Below are 13,020 nucleotides of genomic sequence, written 5' to 3' on the forward strand. Positions count from 1 at the left end.
GTACAGTGAACTGGGTGAACTAGCTCTCTTGCCCTGTACTAAGATAAATTTAGAATACACTTCTAGAACTAGTTCTGCCAGTGCAACTACCAAAAACAAACCTATTATATTTGTAATTCCCATTGTAAAATTAATTAAAAACTCGAATTAGTTTTTAAAAGAACTGATATTTAACAAAATAACACGTTCAATCTATAAATTCGCTAAAAACACCACAGTAAGAAAACACGTCAAATTCAACTTTTGGTAAAGTAAAGTACGAATCAAATAAGAAAAACACCGGCACGTAATACCTGACAAAGTTTTTTTATGTATATTTTTCCGCGCCACCTACGAGGTAGTATACTCGGCGCGTTTTTTTAACGTGGTTTCCCCCGTAGGCCTATTCCACGATCTACTAGATTCCTTTTCGTTACTAAATAATGAATCAACTATCATAACATTGAAAGCGATTTTTATTTTTATAAAGAAATACGTAGGCAATAGAATATGAGTTGAATTTTGCAAACAATTAGGAAACACTCTCGGTTTTCCACAGTGATTCCGTTCAAGTTTCAGTTCGAAAAAAAACCACATTCTGAGCCAGGAATACGAGTAGAAATGTTTCCGTTTAGGTTTCTTTACGAAAAAAAAGAACGACCACCTCTATTTGCATGAGGAAGACGAGAAGATAATCTTTAGGAAAATTGATCAAGTGACAGATTACAAAACAATCTGTATAGATATCACTGTAGTATGTCAAATGGATATAATGTCATTTCAAATATGGTCAGTTATTCATGTCAATTATTTCGTTGTATCTTTTCATGATTAATAAAGTATTATAAATACAAATTAGTTTATTGAACTAAATATATGAAGATTTTACAAAAAATTTTATCAGTAATATACTATTAAACTAGATTCATCAATAAGTATCATTAATTGACAAAAATTCAATATTTTTCAAGAAATACATAAATGCCCGGGGATTTTTATATTTTGGTCATATCCTCGGGCATTTTTGCAAGGTATATGCCCCTACTTCAATCTGTATATAAAGATTTTTCTTCAAACCGCACTTGTTGGTTAATTTTAAAGTTAAGTGTACCATAAACTAAAATATCGTGTATCAGAGTTGAAAGAATGGTTACTGTTGCTTTGAAATTTCAACATTTTTTATCAGAGTTTTAGAATTTTATCAGAGGCATTAACATTTTGTTGGTGCTAAGTTATATGCAGAGAGAATGACTGAGTTGATTATAGGGATCATTTGTTTTCTCAAGTATTTAGTTTAATATATGTTGAAATAATTAAACATACTAACAAAACATTTTTATTGAATTCTATATCTACCATCTATTATTTAAACCTATACAGTAAACCATCCGGGCATATTTTGTCTATCTTTATTTTTATTTAAAAATTCTTGATAACCTTCTTTGGCTTGCTTCAAAGCTTTCTCATGATCTTCATGTTCCTTGTTTTCAATATTTTCAAATAAATCTGGAAATTGGAATTCTTCACCTTTCATCTAAAAATAATTTACTGATAGAGCATAAAAGTTGATTTATACAGTATACATTGTGGAACAGTCAAATGGAATAAATTGGTCGACAGGTCATTACATAAGTATATAATTAACACACTAAAAAAACTAGAATGCATACAAGGCAAACATAATTCATACTAAGGCCTAGTGTTTAAAATTTCAAATTATAACATAAATTACAACCACCCTAGATACACATATACCATATATTTTTATGAATTGTTTGTTTGAGACCCCAAGGGAAGCCAGACTTTTGACAATCTGCCACTTATGTTGAGATAATCCTTAATCTATTAAAAATTCAACTTATTTAATTTCTCTAATTTGGTATTTGGCAGATAAAAGTGTAATAACAAGATGTAAATATTGGTTGAAATACTTTAGGCACTCTTAGTTTGTTGGTAGGCAATAATAATAACCAACAGTATATCCTAAAGAGGTCCTGTGAAGCTTTACCAGTGATGTTTAAAAAAATTTTATTATTATACTATTCAATTTATTATAACTGTCCCTATTCATCTTCTCTTCTTTCTTCCTCCATAATTACTTCTTTCCTCTTCTCTTTTATATTCTTCAAGGTTATATTTTTTTTTTCTTGTTGTTAAAGGAAAGCTGTTGATTGTGTCTGTATGATATTATCAGGTCCAGCTTAAAGTCTTCCCATGTATTTTTCTTTTCTTCCTTAATCATTTTTTGTGTGTGCTTTACACCCATAAGAGTAGATAGACATAAAGATAGAGTAAATAGAAGTGTTATAATTGTTTGGGTATTTACATTTTGTAAATTTGAATAAGTGAATGATCAATAGATTCATGTTTAATTTGGAAAAAATATGAATACGATTATGTTTATTATGAAAGAGATAGATAGGCATTACATCTAACTTACCAATGTTATATATGCATATTTAATATCATCATCCTTAATAACATATCCTTGAGTAGGTTCTCTTCGCGTTTTCGGCATATGAATTCTAGTTCGTACATCTGCACACTTTATGTTGTAAATTTTTTCCATATAGTTTTTAATATCATATTTAGTCATTTCCATTGAACATGAAAATACTACAACATTAGAAGGTTGGGCGTGCGGAGGCCTCACAAGTTTCATCCAGAAATTTGGTAAAAAAACTCGTAATTGAGGCCCTCCTTTCTGATACAAAGGATACCTTAAAATAATAATTATTTAAATCTTATGAACAACACAGTCTTCTAATACATATAGGTATGATTTAAATATTTTCTACAAAAAAAGACGTATACATGTAGCCATCATTTGGAAGTGCAAATTACTTACCAACGAGTAGACATGTTTAAGCAAAATTAAATAAGGTGCACTTTTATTATATGAATTATAGATTCATGTTTTTTGGCTATATTCTTCTTCTTTTTTAACGGTTTAAATGATATCGATATACTTAGACTATACAGTCAGTTACTGTTCTGCTACTCTTCCTATTCTCACCAACAAAGCATCTATTAGAACTGACAACCAGTAGGAATTTTCAATTCGCTTTCTTAAAAACGACAGCAATTTTTTAAAAATCGATACTAATTAATGCGTTTCTATACTCTTCGCATACCATTTATCAAAAGGAAAGATAAATATTACTTTCTGATATTTGCATGAATCGATCTCGATTCCTTGGAAAGAAAAAGAATCATTTCTTGTCCTTTCTCAACAATTAAAATTATTTTTAATTCTCTTAAAACAATTAAAAACTATTAAGAGAATACAGAATCGTGTATAGTCCTTTAAGATCGTTTTGACGTGCTTGTGAAGCTTCTGGGAGACAAATAGTTTAAAATTTTTTTATTATGTTTAGGACGTTCCGACTAAGTAAAACCAAACAAAATTCAATTAAATTATCTTCCAATAAGTATGTTAGAATATAATTTAAGTAATAATTTTATTGGGTTTAATGTGATAATCATAAACTTTAGCAAATTGTCGTAAAAGATAAAGACGATGTAATAAAATTAGTTGTTTTACCGAAAAAATCTGCGGAAAACCAGAAGAATAATTTTAATTTTACTTAGGGTTTGGTAAAAAAGTTCGTTTTCAGGTCCGCCAAATCTCCTCAGAAATAAAAGCTCCGTAGATGTTTCCTACAGCTGCTCTGCATACTGTAACGCTATTTCTAGAACTTTGTGTCCTTCGCTGTGTGAAACTACGTAAGCACTGAGAGTGAGGACTAGTGTCGGGTAGCTAGCGGATGTGATGGGATTGACGGCGGGGTGGAATGCAGCGCTCAGAAACAAAGAGAAAGTCCGGTTGTCGTCCTGTCGCCTCGCACGCGAATACAGTGCGTACAGTCAAGAAAAGGATCGTGCACAGACTACTATTGAAAATCATGTTATTATGTCATATCATTTTTGTAACGCACCACCAAATATTTTACTAACGCCGCTGAATATGATTTTACCATTCGTTAATATTTATGTCAACGCTCAAAACGACTCGTAAGCCATTCCACTTGGGTTTACGATTTTATACGGGATTGTCGTGAATGCTTAGTGGAATTCATCTAGAAAGACTCGTTGGAATTTTTGTTCATAGACCTAATATTCAAAATAGAGAGAGCGCCGTAAGAGCTGATTCAAATGGCCCGAACTACTAATAGAGAGGGAAAGGGCATCGGTATACCATTCTCTATTTATTTTTCCTTTATTTTGATTTGAAGTTTCTAGTGGTGGTAACAATAAAAGAAGATAACAAGTTTTGATTTTAATGGCGGGTAGAGAGAGATAGATAGTGGTAAACCAATGGTCTTTCTCTTTCTTCCAGTAGCTTTGGAGCTCCCTTCAACTTCATAATATTATAACCCAGCAGAGGATTACTCCAGTGTCAGGAATCCAGGAGAGTCTCTCGCGTCAGCTCAATACCAGTTTTGATTACATCGTTTTTTGATTTGGTATTCATATATTGATATAAATAAATGAAAATCAATATGAAATTTATTAAATTTATGGGTTGAACCTCAACGTTTCCGGCTCCTTTTTGAAGCTATTGTCAATAACAAGGTTTCAATCTGGTCACTTCGTGTGTCAGCGTATTATGAATTGCTTGGACCTAATCTAACTGTTTCATGATCTGAATAAACTATTTGATAATAATTAATAATGCTATAGATGTTGATTAGCACTCTTGACCGAACTTAACTCGTTCAAGACGCATCCTTCGAAGAACTATGCATTCCGTAAAGTACTTCCATCACCCCTCCCACCCATCATGTCCAACGAGGTCGGTAGCCTTTAATATTTTCCACTGATCTTTCTACTTTTCTATGGTTATTTTATTCAAAGTAGTGCTACACATTAAAATTCAATTTTTTTCTGTTAGACTGTCTCAGTAGGGCTTGAATATTGGTTGTGCGGTATATTTATATCTTCTTCAGTGGCGGAGTGTTGCGTCTTCAATGAATGCCATATATATATATATATATATATATATATATATATATATATATATATATATATATATATATATATATATATATATATATATATATATATAACAAATTATATACAATGATTAACATGTATGAATATTATATAATTTCGAAACTAAAATTTTTAGAAATTGAATGTAGTTAATTTGCGGAGTAAATGCTTGAATTTCAAATAAATTTCCCAGATTAAAGCTAGCTATGATCTAGTAAATTCACCTATTAATCTCATAGAACATGTGCTTTTGACAAATGACAGAAAATAATTATTTTGATCTTAGACAGATATATTTGTTGTGTGTAGTTTTGTTGAGCAAAAATGGCAGAGCCCGAATTAAATGTAGACAGTTTAATACAAAGATTATTAGAAGGTAATTATTTCGATCTCAATGCTTAATATCTCATCATAAATCTATAAATGACAATATCCTTTCGCCTTGCATGATTTTTTAATAAGACGCTGTTACAAGAACTCAGCATTGAACTGTCATTTCCATATTTTGCACTCAATCTCTCAAAATACCCCAACTGTGAATAATTTCAATTCGTATTTAACTATTTTACTCATTTAAGTTTATTATTTAAACGGTATTCTAGAATTTCATGTTGAATATTCGTGGGGGTATTTTATATTTAGTTTACTAACATTTTTCTGATGGTTTAGGAGTAAAGGGGGTATACTTAAAATGCAATAGGAGAATTATCATTACGTTGAGAATAAACTAAAAATGAAAAATGTATTATCAACAATCGAGCATAAAAATGTCGATTTATTTATTCATAATACTTAAAGTTCTTTATAATGTTTAATTATGAAAAATAATGTTGGAATTTGTACATTATTTAACTCTATTTAACATACATAGAGAATATTTTTTCACTGTTAATGACAAGTAATCTAGGTAATTTAACAAATATTAAAGTACAATTAATCATTCCTTTGTCATATTTAGGATTATTTATTTATAATTTTTTTATGCTGTGTAGCTGAATTTTATCTTCACATCAGTCAATAAAAAAATAGTGTGACCTTTTTAAACTCATTTATGCATGGAAAAATAATAGACTACTTGATATAATTGTCAGGAAGTTGTTTTTGATTCAATATACACTATGATAAAAGCTATATAATTGTGGAAGATTACATACAGCATATGTTCATTTTACGAAATTATTTTTAATTACATGTTGAAACTATTTCAATTGAAATTCTCAAATGAGATCATTTTTTTAAATAGCACATTCTGTTTCTTAAATAGGGAAATATTCTTATGTATAACTAAAATTACATTCAAAATTCTGCACAGCAATTTTATATTAATGCCATACTACTTTAGCTTTCTAAAATTTTAAGGTGATTAGACAAAGTTAATTACAGTTAAAGTGTTAGAACCAATGATGAACTCATTGAATTATTTCTTTTTATGTTTTATTCAACATTAGTTAAAATTTTATATTATGGTTAGTTAGTCCCACTATTATAATGTTCTAAAATCATCTTTAGTAAAATTAGACATATATTCAGTTATATTTATTATTGTTGTATTAACTCATATGTGACTTGCTAGGAATCATATATTTTTAAACATTATGATGAATAGGATTATTTAGTAGAATCAGTTTATCTCTTATCTCGTCAATTAGGAATCTTTAGTCACAAATCATGATATATCTCTAATAATTACCAAACAAGATTTAAAAAAATTTAAATGTAATGAGTTCATACTTTTTTAAAATAAAAAGTGGTAGTGATGAGCACACGCGGGCGAGAATAAGCTCGTCCTGCTAAATATACACCTCTAGATAAATCCACGGATGGATGTGAAACAAGACATTTCACTCCCCAGTCATCCAGACTGGTTAGGCTCATGTTATTTAGCGTTGCGGTTTCGCGTGTAGACTCCTTCCTCTCCCTTAAGTTCTATGGGAGATTCTGGGAGGTCTTCTTTTCTTGTTAAGGGTAATGTGAGTGTTTTCGTTGCCTTGGATAAACCCTTTCCAACCTTTTTCGACAAGAAAAGATCTAATTAGAGTGCTTCTTTGCCATCTTTACAGCTGTCCCCGATGTATAACTTGGTATTGGCTTATGAAGTACGAAGTTACTGTGTCAATGATTGACTCAGAAACCAAGGATCTTTTATCTTAATGATAGTTTTTAATAATTTCTTATTTTAGTCATTTATAACCTTGACATACTAATCAGTCCCACTTTAGGGCTACTTTAGTTAGAATACAATTCACAAATGAGAGTTTATTTCCTCTTACAAAACGTTTTTATGTATCTTTATTTCAAAAATAATTGTGATAAGAAAAAATGGCATCCTAAACAATTCTATAAATCTTTAAACAATGCATATAGCAGCAAATTTGAGTATATTTAAAATTATACCAAATCACAAGGATTCTATGTAATGAATACTGGTTTTATGCCAGATTTATTTAATAATATATCTATTTTGTAGTAAGGGGAATGCGCCCGGGAAAATCGGTGCATATGACTGAATCAGAAGTACGTGGTTTATGCTTGAAATCTCGAGAAATATTCTTGCAGCAACCCATTTTGCTCGAACTAGAAGCGCCGCTCAAGATTTGTGGAGATATCCACGGTCAATATACAGATTTATTGCGACTCTTTGAATACGGCGGATTTCCACCTGAAGCCAACTATCTATTTCTCGGGGATTATGTCGATCGCGGAAAGCAGTCCTTGGAAACCATTTGCTTGCTGCTCGCCTACAAGATTAAGTATCCAGAGAATTTCTTTTTGCTCAGGGGCAACCATGAATGTGCATCTATCAACAGGATTTATGGGTTCTATGATGAATGTAAGTTCTATTATATTAACAAATATTTCAGTTTTATTTTATAGTATGTATGGGGTTTTAATTTTATTATTAACTAATTCCTTTGTAGGTGGATCAAATATCCTAGTTATTTTATGTTGATATTCAATGTTTTAAAACATATTTTCCAAGTAAAACAAGTGTAATTTTACTCTACTAATAATACTTTCAGGTAAAAGAAGATTCAACATAAAATTATGGAAAACTTTTACCGATTGTTTCAATTGCTTGCCCATATCAGCTATTATTGACGAAAAGATATTTTGCTGCCATGGGGGATTAAGTCCTGACTTGCAAGGAATGGAACAGATCAGAAGAATAATGAGACCTACAGATGTACCTGACACAGGTAACAAAATATTTAGAGTGTCTAATATCTATATAGACTTGATTGATTCTATACAAATTTGCTTGGCTGAGATGGATAGAGATACATGGCATGAGACAAGCAAACGCTCTTATAGATGGAGCTTGTGTGTCTGACACCAAACTAAACAGGCGCAAAATCTGACTAGTGACTTTTAACCGGACACTGCCATCTAAGACCTTATCTCCAAACCATGGGCATCAAGGATGATCTGGAGTGCCGTTGGTGCACGGTGGAGGATGAAATTGCATACCATGTCATTTACTCACATGAGCGCGTCTTAAACTATTGGGCAATCGTCACAGATTACCTAATGATATCAAAGGGCTCAAACCAAAGCATATGATGGGCTTCTCAAAGGACATCAGCCTTTGTTAAAGTCAAGTGGGACACAAAGAGCCTATCTGAAGGCCTATGTGCTCAACGGCCGATTAGCCGCCCACAATGTAACTATGAACAATCTATACAAACTTTCATATTCCATATAATAGACTTTTCATAATTTTACATGTATTTATAGAGATTTTTATCGTAAGTTACTTTTTGTCCCCTTTCTTTGTGACATAATTCAACGAAACATGCTCCACAGCAATGAATTTTATTAAAAATAAAAAACTACAACCAATAAACATCCCCTACTATTTATATAAAATATATTTGTTTTTCTTCTTAAGGACTTTTATGCGATCTTCTATGGTCCGATCCGGATAAGGACGTCCAAGGTTGGGGCGAAAACGATCGAGGCGTTTCGTTTACTTTTGGCGCTGACGTAGTAAGCAAATTCCTGAACAGACACGATTTAGATCTGATTTGTCGAGCCCATCAAGTCGTCGAAGACGGTTATGAATTTTTCGCCAAAAGGCAACTAGTCACATTATTTTCAGCTCCTAATTATTGCGGCGAATTCGATAATGCAGGAGGAATGATGAGTGTCGATGAGACTCTTATGTGTTCGTTCCAAGTAAGTAAATGATATTATTCCATCCATGCCAATATAATTTTCTTTAACTTTTTAGTAAATGATAATTCTAACTATTATAATATATAAACATGTTGTATATGAACATATTGATAGGTATCGAGACAACCAGCTAATGCCTCCATCTATTAAAAGACTATTAATAGCGTCTTGTACGCGTGCGTAACTATATGACACAAATTGAGTCGATTTTACAAAAATCGCCGTTTCGATAATTCTCTGTTGTTTCCAAAAAGACTGCCAAAATCGCTGGATTCACATTTCGAATCACTTGTTCTCTGATTAACTCAAAATTTAAAATTGTTTAAATAAATGTCTAACTTCAGTTTGTAACATCACATAGGTCAGGGTTGAATAAAGAATATTAATTTTTTTAAATATAAATAAAAATTGTTGTTATGTGTCAATTTTTTAAAAACATGTGTATTTCATATATATATATTTTATTGTAGATTCTCAAACCATCTGAGAAAAAAGCTAAATACCAGTACCAAGGAATAAATTCTGGCCGTCCGTCGACACCTCAACGAAATCCCCCACCAAATAAGAAGAAGTAGAGTTTAAATACACTAATAAATTATTTTTACTCTACATAATTTACCTTCTCCTTTTCCATATACTATTTTTTTTAATAATTTAATCTGTAGATGCATTTGTAAAGATTAATTTCTCAATTGATTGCTCCCACAGTACAGAAATAGAAAAATGGTCTAATGGAGTCAGGAATATTGTATATTATTTAATGTTTATTATAATTTATATTGTATGACTGATTTTCTTTTCACTTAGCGGACTGAATTGCTTTGTATTATTTTTGTTATTTCGTTTTTTTTTATTTTCTGTTGTCATACATCAGATATAAAACAAAACTACTTCAAAATTAATTGAAATGTCAAAATTGAGAATATCTGATGTCTGACAATATTATGTACATAAGTGTTTGCTGTACCAATGATGATGAATTATGACCATGAGGCTTAATCTTAGGGTCAATATTTAATTGAGGATTTTTATATAAGATTTCTTGAAATTTTAACATTATTTTTGTATCCAGTGTGAAAACTGAAGCAATATTTTAATTGGAAGCTTATCAAATTGGTGTGAATAGTGCAATAAATCAATTAAATTCAAGATATCTTGTATATAATCTAACGATTGGAGTTGCATTTTTTAAAAAAATTTTGCCCTCTATAATTAACAGTATTGTATAAAATTTCATAGTTTGGTATACCTTAAGGTTGGTATATATGCATTTTGTCAGTTGTTGATCATAACTTTTTGCTTTTCAATCAAATCTCCATTCGATAGTATATTAGAGCTTCAAAAGTTTTAGGCGTCAAGTAGGTTTTTTCTTTTCAATTTATTATATCACAGGAAATGGTACAAATGAAAAAAGTTTATTGAATAAATGATGCTTTAGAAATTCTTGTTAATTTTTAAAAATGTATTTTACTTAATTTTCAAATTGAAATGATCATTGGGTGAGTACAATTTTGGTTCACCATTTAATGAAGCAATATAAAAGTCTTGTGTATTTAACAATTGAATCGATTAAGGATCGGAACTAGTTACAATATCTTCAGTTTTGAGGACACACAAAAAATTTGTATGTTGTGATTAGACTGTCATGTACAATGAGACCCATTTTCTTGTTGTATCACTCTGATACACAGTGCTTACAGCTGATCTATAAATCCCAAACCTTTTCATTAATTCAGAATATGAGATGGCTCTAGCTGCCAGAGATCTTAATATTCTATTTCATACACTTCCAGGTATAATGCTCTCTAGTTCCACAATCTCATACTACAATTCAACGTCTTCAGATATCCATTGAGACAATGTCCTGAAACTTTTAGTATGCATATATAGTTTTTGACTGGGTTAATCCCTTCTACAAATCTATAATTTCCCAGGATTATCCTTGCCTGCCTCAACCCCAGTAGAGTATTCCAGAAACTGGTTTTCCGAAATCAACCTTTTCCAGTTTTCTAACTATTGTTTTGTAGATGATTCCCTAAAAAGGTGAAGGTTCTAGGGTTTATCTACCACTCCAATGTGCTCTGGAACCCATTGGAGGGATTAAAATACATAATCCATCTTATTTTCGGCAGTAACAATAATGGTTTTATAATTATTTTGAAATCATTTTACTTGTTTCCTTCTTTACTCAATTAGATCGAGGATAGGATCTACTTTATTCATAGTAATTATTATTAATTTCGTTCTTTAAGATTAATTTTTTCATTGCTTTACCCGTTGCGAACGTTGGCTGTTCTTATCTTATTTACTGCGTTTCTAAACAGATCAAACAGACACTCGAAATCGATGGCTATGCAACCATGAATGCTGTCTTCTCCCTAGTCCCCTCTTACTATACGCTATTTGTCATGTCTTAGTATGTGGCCAAAATACTCCAATTTCCGTTTTTTTACTGTAAAGACGACTTCCTTCTCTTTCCCTAGTCTCTGCATAACTTCATGTTGGTGATGTGCTCTGTCCAGGATATTTTCATAATACGCCGATGTATCCACATTTCGAAGGATCCAGTATTTTTAAAGTAGCCTCGGTTGTGCTCCAAGCTTCTACGCCATAGAACAAAATAGAAAATATGTAGCATCTGATTAGTCTTTATTTTAGTTGTAAAGAAATATCTTTGCTGGTAAATAGTTTCTTCATGTTATTAAACGCAGCTCGAGCTCTTTCTATTTCCCATTTCGTATTTACTATGGATCCTAGATATGCATACAACACGATCTATGTCTTGACCGTTTATCGTTATTAGACGCACTGGAAGATATTCACTTTTGCTAATAATATGTTTTGTTGTTGATGCTATTTTGCACCTCTTATTGTGTCGTCGGCATATCTAATGTTGATTTTGATGAAATCTGATAGTTCTGCCAGTGCTTTTCCTCGTATTTTTAATATTAAATTCTTTCTCGTTAAGAAAATAGGGATTTATGTCTCTGGCAAGTAAAAACTTTGGTCTCATTTGTTAAGAACACCCCTAGTTGTTATTACAAGTTGTAAACAACTTAATTAAGCGTTTTATCATTTTAAGAAGGCGTCTGGAAAACCACGGAAAGGTGAGTTAAAACTAATAAAAAACCAATTCTATGGTGGGGTTTCCAAAAAACTTGTCACTCACTTTTTGGTAAACAATTTTTTCCTTCAAATTCTTATTAGCATGAACATGACAACAGTTTTTGTCAAACAATTTTATTTATTAATAATATAACAGCTTCACAAAGCATCGGCAACCTAACTATTATATAATGTTTTTATGGTTATTTTTTGTTATTACTCTCGGTTCTTCATACTTCATCTATCAAGCTGACCTCACAAATATATTGGAACGAAGACGGGCATTAAAGAGATCATTTGATGACAAATAGAAATTTCAATCAAATTGGCCATTGCAATAACAAGTGTTTGAGCTGTTGCATTGTTTCGATGAAACAACACTTTCTTCTTAGCCGTTTTTGCTTGATTTTTTCGCTTAAACGTTGCAATAATTTCACATAATACTCGCCGTTGATGGTTTTTTCCTTTGCCAAGATGGTCAATGGAAATGATCCCACCGACTCCATGACCTGCCTGCAGATGGAACGGTCTTTTCCTTCTTTGGAGTCAGCTCTCCTTTTTTCAGTCCATTGTTATGATTGTTCTTTTGTTTCGGGTGTGAAGTGATGGACCCACATTTCATCCATGGTTACCGCCATCTCTAGGACACGCCAGGTACTTATGGGACCATCCTCATACTCCAAAAATTATTTGATACAAACACGTATGTACTGTACCAAGACTGGGCGATTAATGTTGGTGTCAAGCATAGAAAACGTCACTGTT

The 13,020-nt window shown here is 31.5% G+C and overlaps 2 protein-coding genes across 2 annotated transcripts; one reads left to right on the forward strand and one right to left on the reverse strand.

Annotated features, from left to right (window-relative positions):
* Positions 1-821: 821 nt before the first annotated feature.
* LOC130893550 (39S ribosomal protein L23, mitochondrial) lies at positions 822-2,967 on the reverse strand. The gene is made up of 3 exons (XM_057799792.1): positions 2,828-2,967; positions 2,420-2,699; positions 822-1,513 (listed from the first exon to the last, which is right to left on the reverse strand). The coding sequence occupies exons 1-3, from the start codon at positions 2,839-2,841 to the stop codon at positions 1,352-1,354; spliced, it is 456 nt and encodes a 151-aa protein (XP_057655775.1). The 5' UTR covers positions 2,842-2,967; the 3' UTR covers positions 822-1,351.
* A 2,242-nt stretch (positions 2,968-5,209) lies between these two features.
* Positions 5,210-10,591, forward strand: LOC130893497 (serine/threonine-protein phosphatase PP1-beta catalytic subunit). The gene is made up of 5 exons (XM_057799694.1): positions 5,210-5,350; positions 7,442-7,804; positions 7,995-8,171; positions 8,864-9,150; positions 9,621-10,591. The coding sequence occupies exons 1-5, from the start codon at positions 5,299-5,301 to the stop codon at positions 9,723-9,725; spliced, it is 984 nt and encodes a 327-aa protein (XP_057655677.1). The 5' UTR covers positions 5,210-5,298; the 3' UTR covers positions 9,726-10,591.
* Positions 10,592-13,020: the final 2,429 nt, after the last annotated feature.

This window comes from Diorhabda carinulata, chromosome 4 (genome assembly GCF_026250575.1).
Source record: "Diorhabda carinulata isolate Delta chromosome 4, icDioCari1.1, whole genome shotgun sequence".
Lineage (NCBI taxonomy): Eukaryota > Metazoa > Arthropoda > Insecta > Coleoptera > Chrysomelidae > Diorhabda > Diorhabda carinulata.